This window comes from Ailuropoda melanoleuca, chromosome 10 (assembly GCF_002007445.2).
Source record: "Ailuropoda melanoleuca isolate Jingjing chromosome 10, ASM200744v2, whole genome shotgun sequence".
Taxonomy (NCBI): Eukaryota; Metazoa; Chordata; class Mammalia; order Carnivora; family Ursidae; genus Ailuropoda; species Ailuropoda melanoleuca.
The window spans coordinates 17043001-17066344 of NC_048227.1; the positions used below are offsets into that span (position 1 = coordinate 17043001).

The 23344-nt window shown below is 54.7% G+C and overlaps 2 protein-coding genes across 2 annotated transcripts; both read left to right on the forward strand.

Moving 5' to 3' along the window:
- Positions 1–899: 899 nt before the first annotated feature.
- NFATC2IP (nuclear factor of activated T cells 2 interacting protein) lies at positions 900–10498 on the forward strand. Its single transcript, XM_034670204.1, has 8 exons — positions 900–1310; positions 1958–2030; positions 4177–4294; positions 4992–5072; positions 5163–5349; positions 6498–6642; positions 6768–6877; positions 8385–10498. The coding sequence occupies exons 1-8, from the start codon at positions 924–926 to the stop codon at positions 8541–8543; spliced, it is 1260 nt and encodes a 419-aa protein (XP_034526095.1). The 5' UTR covers positions 900–923; the 3' UTR covers positions 8544–10498.
- A 5018-nt stretch (positions 10499–15516) lies between these two features.
- SPNS1 (sphingolipid transporter 1 (putative)) lies at positions 15517–23288 on the forward strand. Its single transcript, XM_034670205.1, has 13 exons — positions 15517–15853; positions 15937–16145; positions 16242–16307; positions 17908–18044; positions 19169–19320; positions 19427–19493; positions 20310–20455; positions 20760–20915; positions 21206–21395; positions 21751–21816; positions 22074–22172; positions 22502–22673; positions 22945–23288. The coding sequence occupies exons 1-13, from the start codon at positions 15723–15725 to the stop codon at positions 23037–23039; spliced, it is 1686 nt and encodes a 561-aa protein (XP_034526096.1). The 5' UTR covers positions 15517–15722; the 3' UTR covers positions 23040–23288.
- The last annotated feature ends 56 nt before the right edge of the window (positions 23289–23344 follow it).

Here is a 23344-nt window from a genome sequence, read left to right on the forward strand (position 1 = left end):
GGGAGGGTATGTGTGATGTGGAAGGTTACTCGGAGTTGAGTGGGGTTGAAGTGCTGGGCTAGTGCGTGGACCGTGTGAATTCTGCACATGAGGAGGGGCGTGCGCTTGGGGGTGGCGATAAGAGCAATTACTCAGCGCACAATCTGGTTGCGGTGAACAGTAACGAGGGTACCCCAAAGGGCTAAGGCCTAATTCCACAATGGGTTTTGTTTTTGTTTTTGTTTTGTTTGCTTGTTTTTAAGTAGGCTCCACTGTGGAGCCCACCGCCCCGGAACCCACCACCCCGAGATCAAGACCCCAAGATCAAGACCTGAGCTGAGGTCAAGAGTCAAGAGTCAAGAGTCAGAGGCCCCACGCGCCCAGGTGCTCCTAATTCCGCAGTTTCTAAAAGCAATTCTGAGGGGTGCCTGGCTGCCTCAGTCGGTACAGCCGGTGATTCGTGGTCTCGGGATTGTGGCTCGAGCCCCAATCTGGGTGTAGAAATGACTTTAAAAAAACGATAGTAGATAAATAAATAAAATAAAAGCTATTCGGGAGTCCGCCTTCCTCCACTTTGTAGTCTGAAGGCTTAAGGACTACAATTCCCAGGACGCGTCCACAGACCCGGAACACAGATGTCTAATGGGAGGGCCTGGAGTGGGCTGGTCAGGAAGGTGGCATCCGGCCAATGGGTGAGCTGTAACGAATCGAAACCCAGGCTGATTGCACCAAAACTGGTTGGAATCTTTGGCGCCGTGGTTTCAGTGGTGGATGCTTGATGGGCGGGAGCAGCTACCAATGAGAAGGCAGGGAGGAGGACCCAGAGAGTGTAGGCGGGGAGAGGTGTTGACTAGCAGACGGTTCACCCAATGACTGGGGGAAGTCTCTGGACGGGGCCGTGCGAGACGTCTAGAGGCGGGGACTGTGGTCGGCGGGCGTATGCCATGGCGGAGCCGGTGAGGAAACCGGGCCGCCGGCCTCGGGGCGGCGGTGTCGGCCGGGGGCGTCGCGGGGCCCGGGGCGGCCGGGGCCGGCGTCCTCGCGTTCCGCGGTCTCCAGCCCCGCGCACCCTGGACTCGGAGTTTGTGGACTTGGTCAGCGACAGCGATGAGGATATTCTGGAGGTCGCAACGGCGCGCGGCGCTGCGGACTCGGTCGAGGTCCCTCTCCCGGAGCCTCCAGTGCCGGCCGCCCCCCGGGACGACAGCGACAGTGACAGCGAAGGGGCGGACGCACCGCCCGCCGGAGCCCCGCGGGCCCCGGTCAGGCGGCGGAGGCGGCTGCTGCTGGATCCGGGGGAGGCACCCGTTATTCCGGTGTATTCCGGGAAGGTGCAGCCGGGGCCCCGGGAGGGCTAGCGCAGAAGGGCTGGGTTGGGCGACTGCTGATTTTAGGCTTCTGGCGTTGGTCTTGGGGGACTAAATGGAGCAGGGGGTGGGGCAGAGAGATGTAGGGTTTCTGAAGATGGGAGAGGTGAAGCGGTTTGGAGTGTGTTGGGAGTTTTTGATTCTGGGGAGCTGGAGTGTCGGGAGCAGAGAGAGAGGCTTAGGGGCCGGGATACCTGATGCTTCAGAGAGGGACTGGCAGGACCTGGGACTGGCATTTGGGGCGTGTTGGGTTTTGAGGTTGGGGCCCATTGCTAAGGATTCAGGAAGCTGGCGTCATGGAAGTTCAGAGAAGACTGGGGACTCCAGGTGGCGGCGTGAGCTAGAATCTGCGATTTCCCAGGATTCTGAGATAGCGGGATGGCTAGCAACCTAGTAAGGGTGTGAAAGAAGAACTAAACTTGCGTCCTCAGAATGCCTTGGGGAAAGGGGATGTAGTAGTAAGGGAACTCCAGTTTTGGATCTTGGGGAAGCTGGGCTGCTGACTCCCCCAGAGAGGACTTGGACTTGGGAGCTGGAGGAAGGGAAGAGTCATCTAGTTTTCCCTTTCAGTGGAGGGAGGACTTGGGACTGATTCGCTTTTGTCTTCACAGGTGAAAAGCAGCCTTCATCTCATCCCAGATCACCAGTCCCTCCTGAAACTGTGTCCTGAAGAGCCTGAGGAAGGTAGGGGAGGGCTTCCAGGGAGAGGTGCCCAGTGCTGGCCTCTCTGAGGAAGCTTCCTGGAGTTTACATCCCTGTGGTCCGTTGTTCCCTGAGGCTTAGGGGCAGGCATGGTAGGGGTGACTCCTGCATCCTAGCCGGAAAAAAGCTCCAGTCCTGAACTGAGATGGAGCGTTAACCAGGAGGCATAGGATGTGCTGCCAAACCCCCCTTCCCACCACCTGCGAGGCACAAGAGTGTGCTAATCTACAGATTTCTAGGCCATTCCCAGAGATTTGGGACCTGGGAGGAGGAGCTGTTGAGAATCTGTAACATCTTGGTACATCTGCCACAAGTTCTTGGGAACATTCTGGACCCAGCATGGTGTTCTTTGAATCTTATCAGGGCTGCCAGCCTTGGTCCTCCCCCAGTGATGCGGTTTTTGCAAACCACCCAAAGGCAGTGAGTAGGAATCAAGTTTAATAAGGAAGTGATCCAGGGGGCAAATGTAGACCTTGGAATGAGACTTCTACACTGTATGGTAGGAAGATCTGATTTAGGAACCAGCTGGCCTGGGTTTGAATCTCAGCTCTACCCTTTCGTCGCTAGCTGTGTGACTTTGGGCAGGTTTAGCTCTCAATGTTTCAGTTTTGTCATCGGGAAAATGGGGATAACGGTGGGCCTATGTTGGAGGATTTTGCTGAGAGTTAATTAAAGAGAATACATAGAGAGCCCTCTCTTGGGCTATATATATGGTTTCGGGCAGTTCCTGGAGCATAGAAGTGCAAAGGTCCTTCTGCCCCCCTGCACGCAGGCCCAGTAGTGCTGGGCATCTCCCGGGAGCTTGTCGGAAAGGCAGAATCTCGGGTCTCTAGCAGCTGCCACATTTATGGAGGACAGGGTTTCTCAGCCGCGGTACTACTGACATTTGGACTGAGTGATTCTTTGTGTGGAGCTGTCCTGTGCACGGTGGGACGTTCAGCAGCATTCTGACCTCTACCCACCAGAGGCCAGGATCACACACTCCAACCCCCTCCCCCCCTCACGGTGACAACAGAAATTGTCTTGAGACATTGCCGCACGTCCCTTGGGAGGTGAAATTGCCTCTGGTGGAGAACCACTGATCTAGGATTTATTATCATTGCTTTGTTTTTGCAGTATTTTTATTTATTTTTATGGTTACTGATGATCCTTTGTTGGTAGCAAACAAACGGAAAAGAGCCTCTATATTCTAGAATAAATCTCTAGTTTCCTATTGTAAGGAATTTTAGTTACAATGAGGGATTTGAAGAAAGATATTAAATATTACAGAGGTATGGAAGGCAGAATGCAATAGGGTTGCTCACATGGATGAAATTTGAGAAATACGGGCTTTGAGGGCCTGTACTTATTTCCACTTCATTCCCTCCCTGTGCCAGGCCGCCTCCTACCCCACGCTCCCATAGTCTTTCTCTGCCTATCCAGCAGGGTACAGGAAGGAAATAAGAGGAACTTTGGTTTGTTGTTTTTGTTTTTTAAGATTTATTTATTTATTTGAGAGAGAGAGCACACGGAGGGGGAGGGAGAAGCAGGCTCCCCGCTGACCAGGGAGCCCAATGTGGGGCTCCATCCCAGGACCCTGGGATCATGACCTGAGCCTAAGGCGGATGCTTAACCGACTGAGCCACTCCGGCGCCCCAAGAGGAACTTTTTTTTTTTCTTTTAACTCCTTTGCCAACATCTGGTTTGAAGTAGTACGCACATGCGTAATAAGGGTACACGTGTATTCAGTAGATACGTGTTTCCTAGTTTGTGTGTACTTCTTATTTGTGGGGTGCAGGTGATCAAAAAAAAAAATGAGAAGAGATTACGTTAATCGTAGTTAGTGGGAGCGGGCCGCTCTGTGATTGTCCACACTTGCCACGCCGGCTTGTGCCTTCGCATGAGGCTCAGACACTCCTGTTCTGTCAGACCACAGTTCATCCTTTTCAGGCATTTCCCTGTGACTCATGCCCGTCCAGCACTGCCCCAGCAGTATTTCATGGTTGTGTGTGTGTGTGCGTGTACATGCTTTGGGGCTCCTTGGTCTCCTCCTTTCTTGAGACCCTGTGAAGCCCCTGGCGTGCCTCTGCTTGGCCTCTCGCGGCCCTCCCTTAGCTGAGCCCTTGTACTTTTCCTCCTCTGTCCCCAGACGCAGACGTGGCAGATTCTAGCAGTCCCCATGCGGAGGATGCCCCGTTTCCGGATTCTCCTTGGAGGAAGAAGCTGAGGAGTACGGATGCAGAAGAGAAGACAAAGGACGTGTTTCTGTGAGTGAGGCAGGAGCACTGAGGCCCCCGGAGCAGAAAGGGAGCTGGAGGGGTGGCCATAGAGGGGCAGGATCCTCGGGTAAGGAGGAGGCCTGGAGGGAGTGAAGGGAGTCTCCAGGCCCAGGCGAGGAATGAAGTTCTTGGGAGGAGACCACCCAAAGGAGTGGGATGTTTCATCTTCGTGTCTGACAGGGTAGTGGCTGTGGAGACGGCCCTTGTGCTTCCAATCTGGCTGGCTGTCTCTTTAACTGTCTCTGTGGTTCTCTGTCCTTTTCTGGAAAATGGGGATAATGATGGCACCTGTGTCAATGTTTTTGAGTAGCTTAAGAGTTGGCACTTGGCATGTAGTAAGCACTTCGTGTCTGTTGGACGTTATCAGATATTCACCTGGGAAGTGACTTACCTTAAATGTTAGGCATTTAAAATAAATAAATGAATGAATGAACAAATGAGTGAATGAATGTTAGGCATTTTCCTCGCTAATATTTGGGTCATGTAAATATAAAAACGATGCCTCAGATTTTCCCTGACTTGACTTCCCCCTGTCCACAAGATGATGTCGCTGGAAGGTGCTCCCTCTTGATTATCCAGCTCCCCCTCTTGGTCCCCAGCGGTTCCTAGCTCATGAGCGGTTCCTAGCTCATGAGGCTGGGGTCCCTTCCTCTTCCTGAAGCCCAGCCCTCTCTCCTCTTTGCAGGTTTCAAGACACCTCTCCTTTGCCTTCGCCTCTGCCAAGGACCAAAAGCAGAAAGCACACTCGGGCACTCCGGAAGTTAAGGTGCCAAGGGCAGGGGGCTCACTGGGGTAGAGAGGGGCAGTTTGGCGGGTGGCCCATGCTGCCTGACCCACAGTCCTTTCTGCACCCCAGGGAGGTGAGCAAGCGCCTCCAAGATCTCCGTTCCTGCCTAAGTCCCAAGCAGCGCCAGGGCCAGGATCACCAGAACCAAGAGGACGAGGTGGTCCTGGTGGAGGGTCCCATCCTTCCAGAGAGCCCCCGACTCTTCCCGCTGAAAATCCGGTGCCGGGCTGATGTGGTCAGACTGCCCGTCAGAATGGCAAGTGCCTGAAGGGGCTGTGGGAGAAGGGTCCCCAGAGCTGCCCGTGGAGCGAGCGTGGTGTGTGGACAGAAAGCACGGTGTCCCGCTTTGCCCATCCTGCCAGCGCTCCTTGAGGCTCCCTGTGCCTTGGGTTCGTTCTTCCCTTTGTCCTGATGGTCTTTTCCTCACTTTCCCTTCTCCGGCAGACTGCCCACCCAGCCTTCAGCACTCCACGGAAGCATCTGGAGAGAGGCTTGGCTTGGTAGCCCCCTCCCTCTTCCCTTCCCTCGGGCCCTGTGCTTCCCACGAGTGCTTGCTCTGACTGCGGTCCACACACAGGTGTCACTCAGGCTTTCTGAGCTCCCCCAGCTTCCTGGTGAAAAGGACCATTTTTGTAGGGATGAGCCTGATGCCGAAACAAGAGTGATAACAGAAATGACCACTTGTTGAGCCATAACCGTGCATCAGGGAAACAACTAAGCCAGACATTGCGAACATGCAGTCCATGGATTTAGCCAGTGCATCTTGCTTCTTTCGCCCTGTAGATGTAAATGCTTTTATTTTTTAAAAGGGATTTTACTTATTTATTTACGAGAGAATGGGAGAGAGAGCACATGCACGCACACGAGCCAGGGGAGGGCGGGGGGGGGGAAGCAGGCTCCCCGCTGAGCAGAGAGCCCCATGTGGGGCTCGATCCCCGGACCCCGGGATCATGGCCTGAGGCGAAGGCAGACACCTAACTGACTGAGCCACCCAGGCGCCCCTGTAGAATGCTTTTAAAACATAGAAGCTCATTGCCACCCCTTGCAATGAGTGATTTCCTAAGAAGGACCAGGCACCTGGCTTCTCTTACGCAGGGAGACGTAGCTGCACCTGTCCGGGAGAGCGGAGAACATCTGACTTGTCACATGGGGCACATGAGGTCCACTTTGCTGCTGTCCCCACCATTGCCCTTTTTCCTCCTGATCCATAGCTATTTCAGTTCTTTGTGTTACTTCCCTGAACCCCACGTTGACATGACTTTATTCTGTACTTTGCCAGGGAAATCTATGGAACTCATGACTGAGGAGCTCAGCCGGTAGCAAAGGCCGGCAATGTGTCGGAGGTGGTGGGTCGGGCGGGGCACATCAGGAGGTGGCCTTTTTTGCTTCTTGTCCCCTCACCAGTCGGAGCCCCTACAGCGTGTGGTGGACCACATGGCCACCCATCTCGGGGTGTCCCCAAGCAGGATCCTCTTGCTCTTCGGGGAGACAGAGCTGTCCCCTACTGCCACTCCCAGGACCCTAAAGCTCGGAGTGGCCGACATCATCGGTGAGAGGCAGGAAGGGAGGTGGAGCCTTGAGGAGGCCTTTGCTGCAGGGAGGGATGAAGGGAAAGAGGTTGGCCCCGCTTCCAGGCCCTGCTTAGGCCTGGTTTCCTGATCCTCCTTCCCACAGACTGCGTGGTGCTAGCAAGTTCGCCCGAGGCTTCGGAGATGCCCCAACTGCTCCAGCTGCGGGTGCAGGGAAAGGAGAAACACCAGACACTGGAAGTCTCGCTGTCTCCGGTGAGTTGGGTGGGAGGCACGGCCATCCGTGGCCCTCACTCTTTCCTCTGCCGTCCTGTCTCTCCCATCAGTTAACTGAGGGGGCTGCCCCCTGGTCCTGAGCGGTTCGGGTTCCCGCCCATCCTAGAGGCCGGCAGAAGCCCATCGTTTAACTTCCCTCCCCTTTGTGCCGGGAACCTCTGCTCTAGTCTCTGACTCCTCCTTCTGGGCAACATGGAAAGGCCCCTTGTGACAGTGAAACCTGTCAGAGTAACAGCGCCGAACTTCTAAGCGGCGGTCCCCGTGCTAGAGAGAATTCATAGTCAGGGGCTTGGTTTCACAGCCGAGTTAGATGGAAACCGCAGTTGTAACCCTCATTTAACTAATAGGGTCTAGAGAAGGGGAATAATTTGCAGGAGTCGTTTCCTAGGGTTGCTGTAACAAAATGCCACGGACTGCGTATTTCCTCATGGGCTTGGAGACGGGGAGTTGGAAACCGAGGTGTCAGCAGGGCCATGCTCCCTCTGAGACCCCGGGTAGAGCCCTTTCTGGCTTCGGCCTGGCTTCTGGAGATGGCCACCGGTCCACGGCGCTCTCCGTGGCCTGCTGCTGCATCACCCCAGTCTCTGCGTCTGCGGTCACGTGGTGTCGTCCCTGTGTCTGTGTGTGTGTGTCTTCTTGCAAGGACACCAGTCACTGGGGCCCACCTTCATCGAGTGAGTGCCCTCCTCTTAACACGATTACATCTGCAAAGGCCCTCTTTCCAAATAAGGTCCCACTCGCACTCACCAGCGCTCGGGACCACAAATGATCCATAATGCTTGCCCGAGGTCAAGTGTCAGTTGAGTGGGAGAACCTGGCCTCCAGCTCAGGTCATCCTCATTCCACGCTGGGGTTTGGGCTGTCTGATCACGGTGACAGATGCCTGCACTGGGACGTGAGGAACTGGGGGCTTGCGGAACTTGTCTGACCTACAGCCCGAGCCTTGGGCTTTGTGGCCCAGTCCCGTAGAGAGGAGCCGGCTGTGCTGGCCTCTGTGTCCAATCGCCTTTTCCTCGTGGGCTCTGACTGTACTTGTCCCCTTGTCCCCTCTGTCCTGAGTCCTCTGTCCATCTCTACAAGTTCTAAGCCCTTCCTTTCAAATTCTTTTTTTTTTTTTGTAAGATTTTATTGTATTTTTTTTTAAAACAATTTTTAAAGATTTTTATTTGTTTATTTGAGAAAGAGAGGGGCAGGAGGGGTAGAGGGACAGGGACAAGCAGACTTCGCGCCAACTGTGGAGCCTGATATGGGGCTCAATCCCACAATCCTGAGGTCGTGACCTGAGCCGAAACCCAAGTGTTGGACCCTTAACTGACTTACCTACCCAGGCGCCCCTTAAGACTTGTTTTTAAGTAATCTCTACACCCAGTGTGGGGCTCAAACTCAAAACCCTGAGATCACGACTTCCAGGCTCTTCCAACTAAACCAGCCAGGCACCACCCCCTCTGTTCAAGTCCTTACCTTTACTTTTTTCCTCTCTGTCCAGGATTCTCCTCTCAAGACCCTCATGTCCCGCTACGAGGAGGCCATGGGACTATCAGGCCACAAGCTCTCCTTCTTCTTTGATGGGACAAAGCTGTCAGGCAAGGAGCTGCCTGCTGATCTGGGCATGGAATCCGGGGACCTCATCGAGGTCTGGGGCTGAAACCTCACTCCCTGTTTGGAGGCCCAGCCTGGACTTGGGGAGAACAGCTGCCCCTTTTGGCCCTATGTGGGCTTATCCTTAAGCTGATGCAAAATCGAGCAGTGACCTTTGACCCTCCCCTGCACCCCCTTCCCATTGACCCTGGTTTCTCACTGTTAGTAACCCGCTTAGTTGTGTGGTGGTTGTTACCGCCCCGGGTGGACTGTGGCTCCGTCCACCTGGTACACTACGTTTGCGGCCCCCTTGGGACACAGAGAAGGTATCCCTCACCCCCCAGCCTTTCCTTCCTCGAAATATCTGTTGTATGAAACCGCTCATATTTAGAGCAAGTGGAAATACGTGGGGTGTGGGTGTGGATTCCAGGCCTGGGGGTTCTGCCGTGCATAAGACCAGCAGCGGCCCTGTGGGGGGAGCGGATGAAGTTTGCTCGAGGCACAAGCTGCACGAGCCCGCTCTCACACACACACACACACACACACACGCTTAAGCCAGGCAGGCTGTGGGGTACGCTTTTGCAGGACAGAGTGGATTCTCAGCCTTGCGTGTCTTCCTCACCCCTGCACCGGTTAGAGCCCACCTTGCCGATGTACGCGTGTTGTTTAAGGCATAATTGAACACACTGAGCATTTTTGTCTAGATCTCAGGACGCTAGTCCACGAAAGGCTTCTCTGGTCTCACGGCTTTTTTTTCCTGTTTTCTTCCTGCCATCCCGAGTACCTGTTTTACTGTGTGGATGACACGTCTCTGAACAGGAGTGTGTCCTTGTCAGGTGCGCTGTTGCGTGTGGGACTAAACCCCGCGACATGTGGTCTTACTCGGTGGCAGACCTTGGGCTGTTTCCTCTGTCACGCGACACGTATTGCTGCTGCTTGCGGTTTGATGCCGGACCGCTCTGCGGTGTTCCTCGTGGGCCCTGGCTACGTCCCACACGTTTGGACAGCTGGCTGCCTCCAGTTCCTGGGCTCGTAAACAAGGCCACGAGGGACAGCTTCCGTGGATCCCCTTCCGTGCTTGCGTGGAAGGTTCTCCGTCATGGGTACCCAGGATGGGATGATGGGTCAGGCTGGTTAATTTCCTATGGTTCTACCGAATTCTTCTTTCGATTGGTCATTGAGCTTCCCCTTCGGGGGTCTCCGTTTCTCCTCATCCTCACCAGCACTTGTTGCTGCCCTGCTTTCTCATTTTTTCCAGTCTGTTGGGTGGAAAGTGGGGGCGTGTTTCAATGTACATTCATCTGATCACCAGTAATTGGGGGGATTTCTTCATCCACCAAGCAGCCTTTGGGGATCCCTTTCCGTGCACTGCCCTGCCGGTTGCAAACAGCTCTCAGGGTGGCACTCATGTTGGGTTATTTAGGGGTGCCCTTCACCGAACAGAAATTCTCAATTTTAATGTAGATGGGTGAACTGTTTTGTCCTTTCATTTGTTGCTTTTCGTTTCCTTATTTAAAAGTAGTTTAGATGGTTTATGTTTTCTGCTGTTAGCTTCTCAGTTTGTCCTTTCACATTTCGGCCACTGACTAGGGTTGAAGTCCAGCCAGCACAGCCTGGTATGCACATTGGCTGGTGTCTCTTGTGTGTGATGAACATTGGTTCTCCTTGGTTGATTCCGGGCTGCACCGGCTGCTAAGAGATCCAAGTTTTATTTTCCACCCCAGAATGAGCCAGTCTTCTCAAGTGCTGTCTAGTAATAAAGCCACTAATTTTCCACTGATATGTTGTATAATGTTGTATAATTTTGGCAAACGTATTTCACCTTCTAAAACCTTTTGTTGGAATATGGCATTCCTTGACCTTATAATGTGAGAGAAACAGAAAGAAGTCTGTATAACATTTAAATAATCCACAATATGGTAAAACTCTCATTTTTTTCCAGATCTTTTACATCCATTAATAAGTTTGCACACGTTAAAATTGTGTATTCAGTTTCAACAAAATAAACGGGAGTACATTCAACTTGTGTCTACTTGAGGATATCTGTCTTCGTGGTCCTCACGGGACTCCCGCTATGGCCCCTTGCATCCATTCTTCCTCCTTCCAGGCTAACAAGACCCCTGGTTTTAGCAAAGTGCAGACACTTCAGGGTGAGGACAGCACTTGGCAGCCTCTGTTGTAGCCAGGTGCCAGTGTAGCCTCACGGGTGGAAGGGGGAGAGGGATGCGCCCTGCAGGATGTTTCCCAAGGCGGGCAAGTGTGAGCCCCTCTCCTTCGCTTTCTTCCTGCTGCTGACACAAGATGACCTTGGTAAAGGAAGCCACATGGGACAGGACAAGGAGAGAAGGAGCCCGGGTCCCATCAACCCTACACTGCTGACCTCCAGGTTTTCACGGGAAGGGGAACTTCCATCCTGTTTAAAATCACTGCTCTTTGAGGATTTCTGTCCCTGGGAACCCAACCCAGTTCTAGCCCCAGGATGTGTCTGTTGCAAGCAGCATTGTAGTGACCCCAGCTGCGATTCTCTCAGGTTTATATCTAGGAGTGGAATCACCGGTCACTGAACACACATGTCCCTGTCTGCTCTCTCTTCAGTACCTGCCAGATTGCTGACCAAAGTGACTGGACCTCAAGTGCGAGAAGACTCTGGGTTCTTTTTCCCCAGCACTTAATCTGGGGAGGAGATGGGAAAGACTACTCATTTTAAAAGAATTTGCATTTCTTCTATGATGAGAAAGATCATTCATCTTTTTGATCAAAGGATCACTTGTCACGTGGTCTTTTGTTTTGTTTTGTTTTTTAAAGATTCTATTTATTTGACAGAGAGAGAGAGAGCATGCACAAGTGGGCGGAGAGGCAGGCAGAGGGAGAGGGAGAAGCAGGCTCCCCACTGAGCAGGAAGCCGATGCAGGGACTCGATCCCAGAACCCTGAGATCATGACGGGAGCTGAAAGCAGATGCTTAACCAACTGAGCCACCCAGGCGCCCTAAAGATTTTATTTTATTTATTTATTTATTTATTTATTTGTTTATTTATTTATTTATTTAAAGATTTTATTTATTTATTCGACAGAGATAGAGACAGCTAGCGAGAGAGGGAACGCAAGCAGGGGGAGTGGGAGAGGAAGAAGCAGGCTCCCAGCGGAGGAGCCTGATGTGGGGCTCGATCCCATATCGCCGGGATCACGCCCTGAGCCGAAGGCAGACGCCCAACCGCTGTGCCACCCAGGTGCCCCCACCTAAAGATTTTATTTTTAAGTCATCTCTACGCCCAGTGTGGGGCTTGAACTCACAACTGCATGATCGATAGTCGCGCGTTCCTTACTGACAAGCCAGCCAGGTGCCTCATTGGGTGGTCTTCTTGAACTCTCCTGAAAAAAACCAAAACAGAGCAAACAAAAACTCTCCTAATTAAAAACCTTCAAAGCTAGAGGGGGCCCTGCTCGGTGCCACATACCAAGCTCGGGACTTTTCATGATCTCATTCATCCTTACTGCTCCTACGGGGTAAGTGGCGGTGTCATTCCCATTCTCAGAAGCGGAGCGCCTGCCCCAGACCTCACTGCCACCGAATGCAGAGCCAGACGGAAGCTGGGTGCGCCTGACCTATGACAAGACCAGCACTTCTCACCCTTAAACACAGGTGAGCCAGGGAGCTTGTGAAAACACACACGCGGGGTCAGCGCTCAGCCACGGGGCCCGAGATGCTTCGTGTAACGAGCTCCCGGGTGTCATGACGAGGGCGCTGGCCACACTTGGAGGAGGAAAGTGCAGTTTTGCCTTTTTCCCATAGCCGCACAGCTTCCTGTCTCCTGACCCTTGTTGTTCCTTCCGTAAGCCGCCCCCCCCCCCCNCCCCCCCCCCCCGGCACTGGCCGTGTCCTCTTGTGCGCGTCCCATCTCAGCCCAGGGCAGAGGTCTGGCTCAGCACGCTCTTCCGCCCATGGGTCTCTGTTGCCCCTACTAGACTCCTTGGAAACAAATACTGTATCTTGTTCTTCTCAAGGATCCCTAGCTCGGTGTCTGATGCCTCTTAACCCCCATATCCGCTTCATCACCCACCCAACTCAACTGCCCCCGGTGTCTCTAAAAGGGGTTCACTTCCCTCCATCCCACCCCAGTGCCAGCCGCCGCTGCCTGAAGCCTGGCCCAGTGCCCCAGCCGCCTGCTGCTGCCTCTCTGACCCCTCAGTCCAAGCACAGTGCAGCCAGAGGGATCTTCTCAGATGCAAATTGGAGTTTATTTTTATTTATTTTTTTAAAGATCTATTTCTTTGAGCGAGAGAGTGTGCACACACAGGGCAGGGATGGGCAGAGGGAAAGAAAGAGAATCTCAAGCAGACTCCCTGCTGAGTACAGAGCCAGACCCACGACCCTGAGATCATTACCTGAGCTAAAATCAAGAGTCGGATGCTTCACCGACTGAGCTGCCCAGGCGCCCCGCAAGTCAGATTTTAAAATGAAGGAAATCCCTGGGGCGCCTGGGTGGCACAGCGGTTAAGCGTCTGCCTTCGGCTCAGGGTGTGATCCCGGCGTTCTGGGATCGAGCCCCACATCAGGCTCCTCCGCTGGGAGCCTGCTTCTTCCTCTCCCACTCCCCCTGCTTGTGTTCCCTCTCTCGCTGGCTGTCTCTATCTCTGTCAAATAAATAAATAAAATCTTTTAAAAAAAAAAATGAAGGAAATCCCTAACATGGGCTAGGCCCAGGCCGGCCCCTGCCTACTGCCTGGCTGGCGTCCCTCCCCTCCCTGTTCTCCACACTGCCCTCCTTTCAGATTCTTGTGCTCATTCTGCTTCCTTCTGTGGCAGGGCCTTTGCACAAGCCTTCCTCTGCCTCCTGGGAGGTCAGCGCTTGCCCCTCCCCCATATGTGAGCTCAAGGACCACTTCCTCAGTGAGACTCTCAACCTCCTTGACCCAGTCCAATGGCCCTGTTATCAGGTCCTCTTCATACCCATAGGCCAGATGTCTTTTTTGTGGCACTTGTCATAGGTGAACTATTTTTCCCCCCAAGAAATTCCACATATACTTTTCATGTCACAAACCTCATCAAGTAGAACAGAAGTTGGGCTCCAGTTTAAACCAATAGAGCTGTACAGATACATTTATTTATCTGACCTTAAAGGAATTTTATTCAAGAGATCCATCAGATTGAAAAAACACCTGTCCCCGGAGGAGAGCTAAATATTTTCCCCATCTGGCAAAACCAATGAGCATCAAAATATTTGCCTTTATTTCTTTTTTAAAAAGATTTTATTTATTGGGCGCCTGGGTGGCTCCATTGGTTGGACGTCTGCCTTTGGCTCAGGTCATGGTCCCAGGGTCCTGGGATCGAGAGTCCATGAGGCTCCCTGCTCAGTGGAGAGCCCGCTTCTCCCTCTCCCTCTGCCCCTGAACCCCCTTGTCCTCTCTCTCTCTCACTCTCGCCCTCTCTCAAATAAATGAGTAACATCTTTGAAAAAAAAAAAAGATCTGAGATCTAAAAAAAGATGTTACTCATTTATTTGAGAGAGAGCAATAGAGAGAGCACGAGTGGGGGGAGGGGCAGAGGTAGAGAGAAGCAGACTCCCCGCTGAGCAGGATCCTGGGATCATGACCTGAGCTGAAGGCAGATACTCAACCAGCTGAGCTACCCAGGCGCCCCAAAATATTTGCCTTTATAACCAAAAAATTTAATTTTTACTAAAGAATTTGGATTACAGGCTTTTAAATTTTTAAAAATTTGTTGGAGTTTAATTTACATGCCTAACCATTCATTCACTTGAAGTGTACAGTTCAGTGAGTCTTAGTAGAAGTAACCGGTTCCGCAGATGGTTCCTGTGCCTGTTCGCATGTCCTCCTCCCCCTGACCCCTAGTATAGTGATATTGTGGTCTTAATTTGTATTTTCTGTAATGACCAATGGTGTCATATATTTGTTGGCCATTCATATATCTGTCTACTGTCTATTTAAAAAATTGTGTTATTGGTGTATTTAGGTTTTTTTAAAATTTTTTTTCTCCAAGATTTTATTCATTTATTTGATCGAGCACAAGCAGGTGGAGAGACAGGCAGAAGGAGAGGGAGAAGCAGGCTCCCCGCCCAGCAAGGAGCCTGGCTTGTGCGTGCTCTCTCTCTGACAAATAAAATCTTTTTTAAAAAGCTTTTATTTATTTACTTGAGAGAGAGAGTGAGAGGGCGAGCACAGGCAGAGGGAGCAGCAGAGGGAGAGGGAGAAGCAGGCTCCCCGCTGGGCAGGGAGTCTCATGCAGAGCTGGATCCCAGAACCCTGGGATCATGACCCGAGACGAAGGCAGACACTTAACAGAATGAGCCACCCAGGCGCCCCGTAACTATATTAATTTTACTACGAGTGTACGTTTATGACTGTAGCTAGGAGATTGGAGCGGGGCAGGGGGGGCACTAAAGAACCCCTCCAAGCTATCCCTTGGCGCCAAGGCTCTGTGGTCTTTGAGGCCAGTCATGCAGCTAGAATCCCAGATGAGACCACCAGAGGGCGCAAGGACTTCAGTCTCGGTTGGAGGCGAGGAAAACCCTTTCCAGACCCGGCGTGTGGGGTCTGGGACCCTCCCTTCAGAGTCGGTGGGGGAAGCCCAGGAGTTGACAGGCAGCTAGCTTGGGGAATCCGAACGATAAGGACGGGCCGTTCCAGAGGCCGCTGTTCAACACTCATTCATTCAACGCTTCCTGAGCGTGTTTGAAGCCCAAACCGGACACCGAGGAAGGGTAACTGCCGACAGCGAGAACTGACCGTTGGCATTTCTGGAGATAAACTACTTCCAGAACCCGTTACGATTCCATTATCTCGTTTGATATCGTTTGATAAGAACTGTGCCCTGTGGGAGCTGCAGATAAGCAAGCCGAGATTCGGAGGGTCGGGCGACTTCCCGGTGCATCGCATTACTCCCGGGGGGAGTCCTAGACCGTTCCCTGGTTGCCCTGGCGACCGGCCGACAGTCACATGACGGGGGAGCGGGCGGCCGCCGCGGCGCCATAGTCACACGGCGGTCACGTGTCGAGGGCTTGCGGGAGGTGGTGCCGGCCCCCGGGGCTCCAGCGTCACATGACCGGCTCCAGTCCAACATGGCGGCGGCCGTGGTGCAGGGCCGGGGCTGAGCGACGGTGGTTGCAGTGGGTTCCTACCAGGGGTGAGGGGAGGCCTCAGCCTGGGCAGGCGGGGTCGGCCCTTCCCACCCCGCTCTTGTCCCCGGCGTCACTCGCCGCGCGCTGTGTCTGCCGGGACGGGGAGGCATGACAGGCAGGGCCCGGGTTCCATCCCAGCCGTGCTCCGTGCTTCCGGGCAAGCGCCTGCGGGTGTCTGGGCGCAACTCCCTCGCCTGGGTTCCCTCCATCCTCCTTTCTCCAGCCTCCTCCCCTCGCAGGTGGGATCGTCGGTAGGACCCGAGCGCGGGCGGGCGAGGCCCCCAGGGACCATGTCCGGGTCCGACACCGCGCCCTTCCTCAGCCAGGCGGATGACACGGACGACGGGCCGGTGCCCGGCACCCCGGGGTTACCGGGGTCCCTGGGGAACTCCAAGTCCGAGGATCCCGAGGTCCCGGACCGGGAGGGGCTGCAGCGCATCACCGGCTTGTCCCCGGGCCGTTCGGCTCTTATAGTGGCCGTGCTGTGCTACATCAACCTCCTCAACTACATGGATCGCTTCACCGTGGCGGGTACTGACTTCTGGGAGGACGTCAGACCAGGGGAAGGGAGGGGGGGTCCCGGAGGTGGGGCTGCCTCGCCGAGCCCATCCCGAGTCTTCTTCCCAGGCGTCCTTCCAGACATTGAGCAGTTCTTCGAAATCGGAGACAGCAGCTCTGGCCTCATCCAGACCGGTGAGTGGAGGTCCCTTCTGGGCACAGCAGCATGTCTTCCTTTTCTGCCTCAAATGGGGTTACATGCCGGCGTGCCTGGGGCCTCATTAATAGAGGTAGAGTGGCCAGACTTAGTGGAGGGGGGAGATGGCCCTTATTCTGCTCTGGGCTGTCCTGTTCAGTTAGGATACCACATTTTAAAGGCAGTCAGTTTAGTGTTATGGTTAAGACAGACCTGGGTTTAAATCTCAGCTTTCCACTTAACTTAGTGTGATGTTAGGCAAGGCCCTCGGTCCCTCTAAGCCTCACTTTCCTTGTTGGTGAGCATCCCAGAGCACCTCATAGGGCTGATGTGTGGATTTTATGCAAATTAATGCCTATAGTGTACATGGTACGGTGTCGGGAGCATGGTAGCACCCAGTAAATAATGGCAGAAGGGGGTGTCTGGAATGGGGAGAGTTGAGTTTTACTTGGGATTTATGGGAGAGGCAAAGCCAAGGCTAAATCCTCCTTTCCTTCCTTCATTTCTCGAACATTTCTGAGCACTTACTCTGTGCCAGGTCCTGGAGGAAGAGGTGATAACGTTCACAGAATTTGGCCAAGACGTTTTACGCCTATCCAGTCCTTTCATTAGTCAAAGAGTCGGTGTTGTTCCTATTTTATAGAAAAAGTAGGTAGTACTGTCTACGTTTTTGTAGAGAAACTGAGGCTTAGAGAAGAATTCAGGCTTTCCCAGAGTCACACAACAAGTGAGAGAAGAGGAGTTGGAGATAAGATCTTGAAGAGTTCTTTGCTTTGCCCCAGGCCAGAGAGGACCTAGAGGTATTTAAGGCAATGTCTAGAGGAACGGGAATGGGATCATAGGTCAAGGTCTGCAAAGCTTTAAAAAGTTGCCTAGAGGAGAAGCAAGTCTTTGTCAGAGCCGTTCCCTTTTTCATTCAACACATGTTTACTGAACACCTGTTTTGTGCGATGCCATGTGTTCAGTGGTGAAAACACAGCCGTGGCCAAGACAGGCAAGGCCCTTGTCTTCATAGAGCTGACATTCTGCTGAGAATGACAGGGCACCAGTCCTTAAAAACCTAAACTTAAATAATGAGATAATTTTTGGTAGGCGTATTTTGTAAAAGAAAACAGAGTAGCTGTGATAAAACGAGATTGAACATGTGGGGGTTGGGAAGATATTTGAGCCGGACCCTGAAGGTTCTGTGACGCTCAGGCGAGAGGAGAAATGCTCCCAATGGGGAGGACAGTGGGTGTCAAAAGTTGGAAGATGATGCTGGGTTTGGCAGTGGGGCCATTGGGATGCAGAGAAGGGAGAGTGGATCAGCACGAGATTGGAGAGGTACAGAGGGACTAGGTCAGCTAGTGCCTCTCGGGCCGTGGTACGGAGTACGGATTTTGCTCTTAGCTAGATGGGAGGAAGTGACGGGTCAGCCGGGCCATTCATTCCAACATGGAAGGTTTGAAAGATGCTGAAGATGGGGCTGGACTTCTGTGGCCGGAAGCTGTGGTAGTTTCAGGGTTGGGAGTTAACCCTGGCCCCCCTGGCCTCCCTGAGCTGGGGTCAGGGTGGGTGAGGGGTCCTGGGGCCGGGCTGTGACTCTCTGCTTCCCCTCAGTGTTCATTTCCAGTTACATGGTGTTGGCACCTGTGTTTGGCTACCTGGGTGACAGGTACAATCGGAAGTATCTCATGTGCGGGGGCATTGCCTTCTGGTCCCTGGTGACACTGGGGTCGTCCTTCATCCCCAGAGAGGTGAGGCCCCATGCTGGCTCCTGCTTCCGGCCCCCCCGCTGCCCATCAGTCTTCGCTGCTGCTTTTTGGAGTTGTTGCAGACCGGGCCTGGGGAACTTCTGCACCTCCCTGGGTCCGTGCCATCCTATCTCCCCCGCTTGCCTGACTTAATCTGCCCACCCCATCCTCTCCTCTGTTCTTCTAGAACGTTCTTCTGTCCATCACCCGCTTTCCCCCTGACCATTGACTCCTTCCACGCCACACCTCAACACTCGCAGTTCTGTACATGGAAAAGACCTTACCTGGACTGTCCGTTCTCCCTCTTCTTTCTCGTCAGACTTCCCACAAGGCCCCCTTGACCCAGCTCCGGTCTGGGTGAAGGAGCAGCCAGGGAGAGGCTCTCACTTTGCTTGCACTTCCTCTCCTCCCACTCACCCCACTGCTGGCCAACCTGCCCCTACCGCTCCACTGCCAAAGTCAACAGCGACCTTTTGGTTGCTAAATGCAGCTCCTGCTTCCTGAGCCTGCTCTTGCTAGATCTCCTCGGAGCCTCTGGCTCTATTGACCCACTTCTTCCTTCTGGAAACTCTCTTCTGACTTCCGTGATGCCCCTCTTCTGGTTTTCTTCCTGCCTCCCTGGCTGTTGCTTCTTTGCTCCTTCGAAACCTCCTCTGTCTGTTCTCACTCTCTGCCCTGGAAGTCTGTCCTTAACCTCAGGCACCACATACTCTCCTTGGGTGACCCTACCCTGTCCTTAGCGTCAGGTGTCTTCGGTAAACAAGTAAACCTCTGCCTGAGGTCATTATTCACCACCGCGGTGTCCTGGGTGATAGATGTTAAGATTTATTTTGCACCTCCTGGGCGCAGCATACTGAATAGAACTTTTATTGTCCAATCCTGGCGATGGTGATGTGAGCAAGTTATCATTTTCCCGCTTTTGCAGATGAGGAATCTGAGGCTCAGAGAGGTTAAGTTGCTTTCCCAAAGTCAAAGCTAGTAAGTAGTGGAGCCAGGACTCAAGCTCAGGTCTGTCAAGCTGAGGCCTCTCGTGCCATCCCTGCCGCCTCTCCAGAGCTGGCTGGTGAGGGGGGCTGGGGGGTGGGCCGCAGGGTGGGGTGCCACCTCCCCCATGTTTCGTTTCCCAGCGATTCTGGCTGCTCCTCCTGACCCGGGGCCTGGTGGGGGTTGGGGAGGCCAGTTACTCCACCATCGCGCCCACCCTCATCGCTGACCTCTTCGTGGCGGACCAGCGGAGTCGGATGCTCAGTGTGTTTTACTTTGCTATCCCGGTGGGCAGGTGAGTGGGCCTTGGGCCTGGTGGGGGGCGGGGGGGAGGCAGAAGGACCTGGCGTGGGGCAGGTCTGACTGGCCGTCCCCTCTCCTCTCCCATCCCCTTTCCCCAGCGGTCTGGGTTACATTGCAGGCTCCAAAGTGAAGGATGTGGCGGGGGACTGGCACTGGGCTCTGCGGGTGAGTGTGGACACAGCCTGGGGGAAGGTCAGCAACCTTCACACTGCTTCTCCCTTTCCTACCTTCAGACACCCCTCTTCTAAGGCAGTCCTCAGTCTGCCAAGCCTGGGTAGGAAGCGTGGCTGCCCTCACCACGAAGCCGTGTGCTAGACAGAACTCTTGGTTGTGGGTGACAGGTGCCCCGTAAAACTGTAAGCCCCCCAAATGGGACTCTGGTGGCTCTCGTAATGGAGAGTCCCAGGGTGAGCTTCAGGTGAAGCCGGATCCAGGACTCCCACTTCATCACAGGAATTTAATCATTCTTTTTCTCAGCTCTACTTTCCTCTGTGTTAATTTCTTTCTCAAGCAAGTGAAAGCTCCATGCATTTATCTTCCCATTTAGAAACTTCGACACCCTGGATCTTTGAGCAATAGTCCTGAATGGTGTGTGATTAGATGAACGTGGGTCACATGCCTGCCATTGAATCAATCACGGAGGCCAGGGAGGTTAACATGATTCTTGTCGGCCAAGTCTGGGTTACAAAGCCCCGCCCTGTTTGAACCACATGGATGAAGAAAAGTGGGGGGAGTAGTTTCCCCAAAGGAAATTAGGGTGCCGTTGCCAAAGAGGGAGCAGTTAGGCTTTCAGAAACAGGGGCCCTTGGTGCATTTGCCCCTCCCTCGGGATGCAGGCTCAGTGCCTGCCTGTGAACAGACTGTTGCCAGGGTTTTGAGGCCTTGGGGCCTGAGTTGCCTTTATACACCTCACTTTTTCCCAGCCCCAGGGGTTCAGTGTGTCCCAGTCTGTGCCTGTCCTGAAGCCCACTCTTTCTCCAGGTGACTCCAGGTCTAGGGGTGGTGGCTGTTCTGCTGCTGTTCCTGGTGGTACGGGAGCCGCCAAGGGGAGCTGTGGAGCGCCATTCAGACTCCCCGCCCCTCAACCCCACCTCCTGGTGGGCAGATCTGAGGGCCCTGGCAAGAAAGTGAGTTTAGTTCCATTCTAGCCCAATATCTGAGGTCCCCCAGGGGAGGCCCTGCTGTGGCGTTTGAGATTCGCGTGAGTGTGGTCTCTGTTTTCTGCCCTCTGGTTGTCCCGCGAGGCCAGGCATTAGTCACCACTGCCCCCTTGTGGCAGCTGCTTGAATTACAGGCCCAGATCCAAGGAGCCAAGACTGCTTCCATACCCAGTGTCCTGACCTTACTAAAATAAGCCAGGGAGGGAGAGGAGACGTCCCCTACCCTGACACCTCCGTGGAGTCTGACTTCTTCCCTCCCAACTGTCTGCAGTCCTAGTTTCATCCTCTCTTCCCTTGGCTTCACTGCTGTGGCCTTTGTCACGGGCTCCCTGGCTCTTTGGGCTCCTGCGTTCTTGCTGCGTTCCCGTGTGGTCTTGGGGGAGACCCCACCCTGCCTTCCTGGAGACTCCTGCTCTTCCTCTGACAGGTACCAGATGGGGGTGAGGCTAGGTGGCCTGCAGGTGGCAGGGGATGGAGGGAGAGACTCACTGATTCAGACTCAGGCTACTTCCTCTCCCAGTGTCCGTTTCCTGGGCTGGGAAATAGGTGATGGGCTGATTTCTTCCCCTCGGAGCTCTATGACCCATGGGGTCCTGGATAGACCCGAGTTGTGCGGGCAGCTGGGACGGACCATCTTCTTCTCCAGGCTGTGGGGGCGTGGCGAGGGGGCTGTGCAGGCAGAGGGACTGGCCCCCATGCCCCTCCCCCTGCCCTCAGCCTCATCTTTGGGCTCATCACCTGCCTGACCGGGGTCCTGGGTGTGGGCCTGGGCGTGGAGATCAGCCGCCGCCTCCGCCGTTCCAACCCCCGGGCTGACCCACTGGTCTGCGCTGCTGGCCTCTTGGGCTCCGCGCCCTTCCTCTTCCTGTCCCTTGCCTGTGCCCGTGGTAGCATCGTGGCCACCTATGTGAGTAGCCAGCAGCTGTCAAAGGGGAAATTCTGGGTCTGGGGTGCCCTGGGGCAGGACTGGGGTCCACCAGTATAGTGGTTTGGAGACAATTTGAGCCAGAGCGCCTGGTTTTGAATCTCAGCTCTGGCTCTTCCCAGCTGTGTGACATTGGGCAAAGCGAGTTAACCTTTCCGTGCTCAGTTTCATCGTCTGTCAACTAGGAATAGCTTTGTCTCACAGCGGTGTTCTGAGGATTCATTAGATGAGTTAATAGATGGGCCTAGTACACGGTACACCCTTCATGTCTTCACTCTTCTTGCGATGAGACAGTCCCCCTTCCACCCCACCCCGGTCTCCCCCTCCATCCCCCCAGATTTTCATCTTTATTGGAGAGACACTGCTGTCCATGAACTGGGCCATTGTAGCTGACATTCTGCTGGTGAGTAGGGGTCTCTCTGCAGGGTTAGCCCAAAGGCCGACGGGAGCAAGGAGTGGGGGCGGGAGGCCTCGCTTGCCTTCGTTATAGCCTTTGCCCTTTTTTCAAAACCCAAACCCAGACTGACTTCAGAGTCAGCCCCAGAGGGGCCTGTAGTCGGGCCTTCACCCCACTCAATGCCTCTGAGCTGGGGTGCCCTCTGGCCTCAGCCTGGGCTCAGCCTTGGCCCTGTCCTTGCCCTCTGCCCCTACTCTCCCCAGTACGTGGTGATCCCCACACGACGTTCCACTGCCGAGGCCTTCCAGATTGTGCTGTCCCACCTGCTGGGTGATGCTGGGAGCCCCTACCTCATTGGCCTGGTGAGCACTCCCCCTCAGCTGGGCCTGGGGTGGGGATCGTGGAACCCTGAGTTCTCGGCACCAGCCACCGGCCAGAGCTGAGGCTGACTTAGAAGGGCCGCCCCCGGGGAGGTGTCTGTGCTCTGTGCCAGGCCCCCCTCACCTTGGCCCAGCAGCCAGGCAGGCAGCATTTCGTCTTCGCACATTCCACAGGGAGGCCGTGGGGCTTTCCCTGTTCTTCCAGACCACCCCTCTCTGCCTGCCCCTGACTTCTTTGTTCTTCTGGAGTTCGGGGGGCCTCCCTCTCCATGACTCACGCTCCTGGGTTTCCTTCTCTCGTCTCCCTGCAGATCTCCGACCGCCTGCGCCGGAGCTGGCCGCCCTCCTTCTTGTCCGAGTTTCGGGCCCTGCAGTTCTCGCTCATGCTCTGCGCCTTCGTCGGGGCTCTGGGCGGGGCCGCCTTCCTGGGCACCGCCATCTTCATCGAGGGGGACCGCCGGCGGGCCCAGCTGCACGTGCAGGGTCAGTGGGGCCTTCCCTTTGTCCCCCCCCCCCCCGCCACCACCATGGCTCCTCGCCCGGCTTCACGCTACTACCTGCTTGTCCGCCTATTCCTCTGTCCTGGCCCGTGTCCATTGGGCTTTGGGTCTGCCTGTCATCGAGCTGACATCCCACTGTGCCCACGGCTCTGATGGCTCTGATGTCCTGTCCACTTTCCACTGCCCCTCGGTCCCCTCCCTGGCTTTGTGTCTTTTCGTCCCTCCAGCCCTGGCTCTGACCCCTCCCCCGGCAGGTCTGCTGTGTGAGGCAGGGCCCACAGATGACCGAATCGTGGTGCCGCAGCGAGGCCGCTCCACGCGGGTCCCTGTGTCCAGTGTGCTCATCTGAGGGGCCGTCGCTCGCCAGCCTGCATACCTACCACAGCTGGCCCTGCGCCCACCCCCCAAGGAGCCCAGGCCCAAACCCTCGGCCTGGCCCAGCTTGTAGGAGTGGTCTCGGGCCGCGTTCCAGCTCCCTCACACTACACAGACAGCGGCCAAGGGCAGGGGGCAGCGGGTCCGGGAGGGGGGCTCCCCTCCCCTGGAGCGGCCCCAGGGGCTTGGTGCTATTTGTAACTGAATAAAATTTGTAGCCAGACCCCCAGTGCCTGCCTGAGTCTGTCTGGGTGTTACTGACCTCTGACTGGTAGGCCG

Bases quoted from the DNA above. Each gene is read 5' to 3' on its own strand.
- NFATC2IP (XM_034670204.1), top strand. From the start codon at position 924: ATGGCGGAGCCGGTGAGGAAACCGGGCCGCCGGCCTCGGGGCGGCGGT. The intron at 1,311-1,957 runs GTGCAGCCGGGG...TTGTCTTCACAG, and splicing joins TTCCGGTGTATTCCGGGAAG to GTGAAAAGCAGCCTTCATCT. The intron at 6,643-6,767 runs GTGAGAGGCAGG...TCCTTCCCACAG, and splicing joins CGGAGTGGCCGACATCATCG to ACTGCGTGGTGCTAGCAAGT.
- SPNS1 (XM_034670205.1), top strand. From the start codon at position 15,723: ATGACAGGCAGGGCCCGGGTTCCATCCCAGCCGTGCTCCGTGCTTCCG. The intron at 15,854-15,936 runs GTGGGATCGTCG...GCCCTTCCTCAG, and splicing joins CCAGCCTCCTCCCCTCGCAG to CCAGGCGGATGACACGGACG. The intron at 22,173-22,501 runs GTGAGCACTCCC...GTCTCCCTGCAG, and splicing joins GCCCCTACCTCATTGGCCTG to ATCTCCGACCGCCTGCGCCG.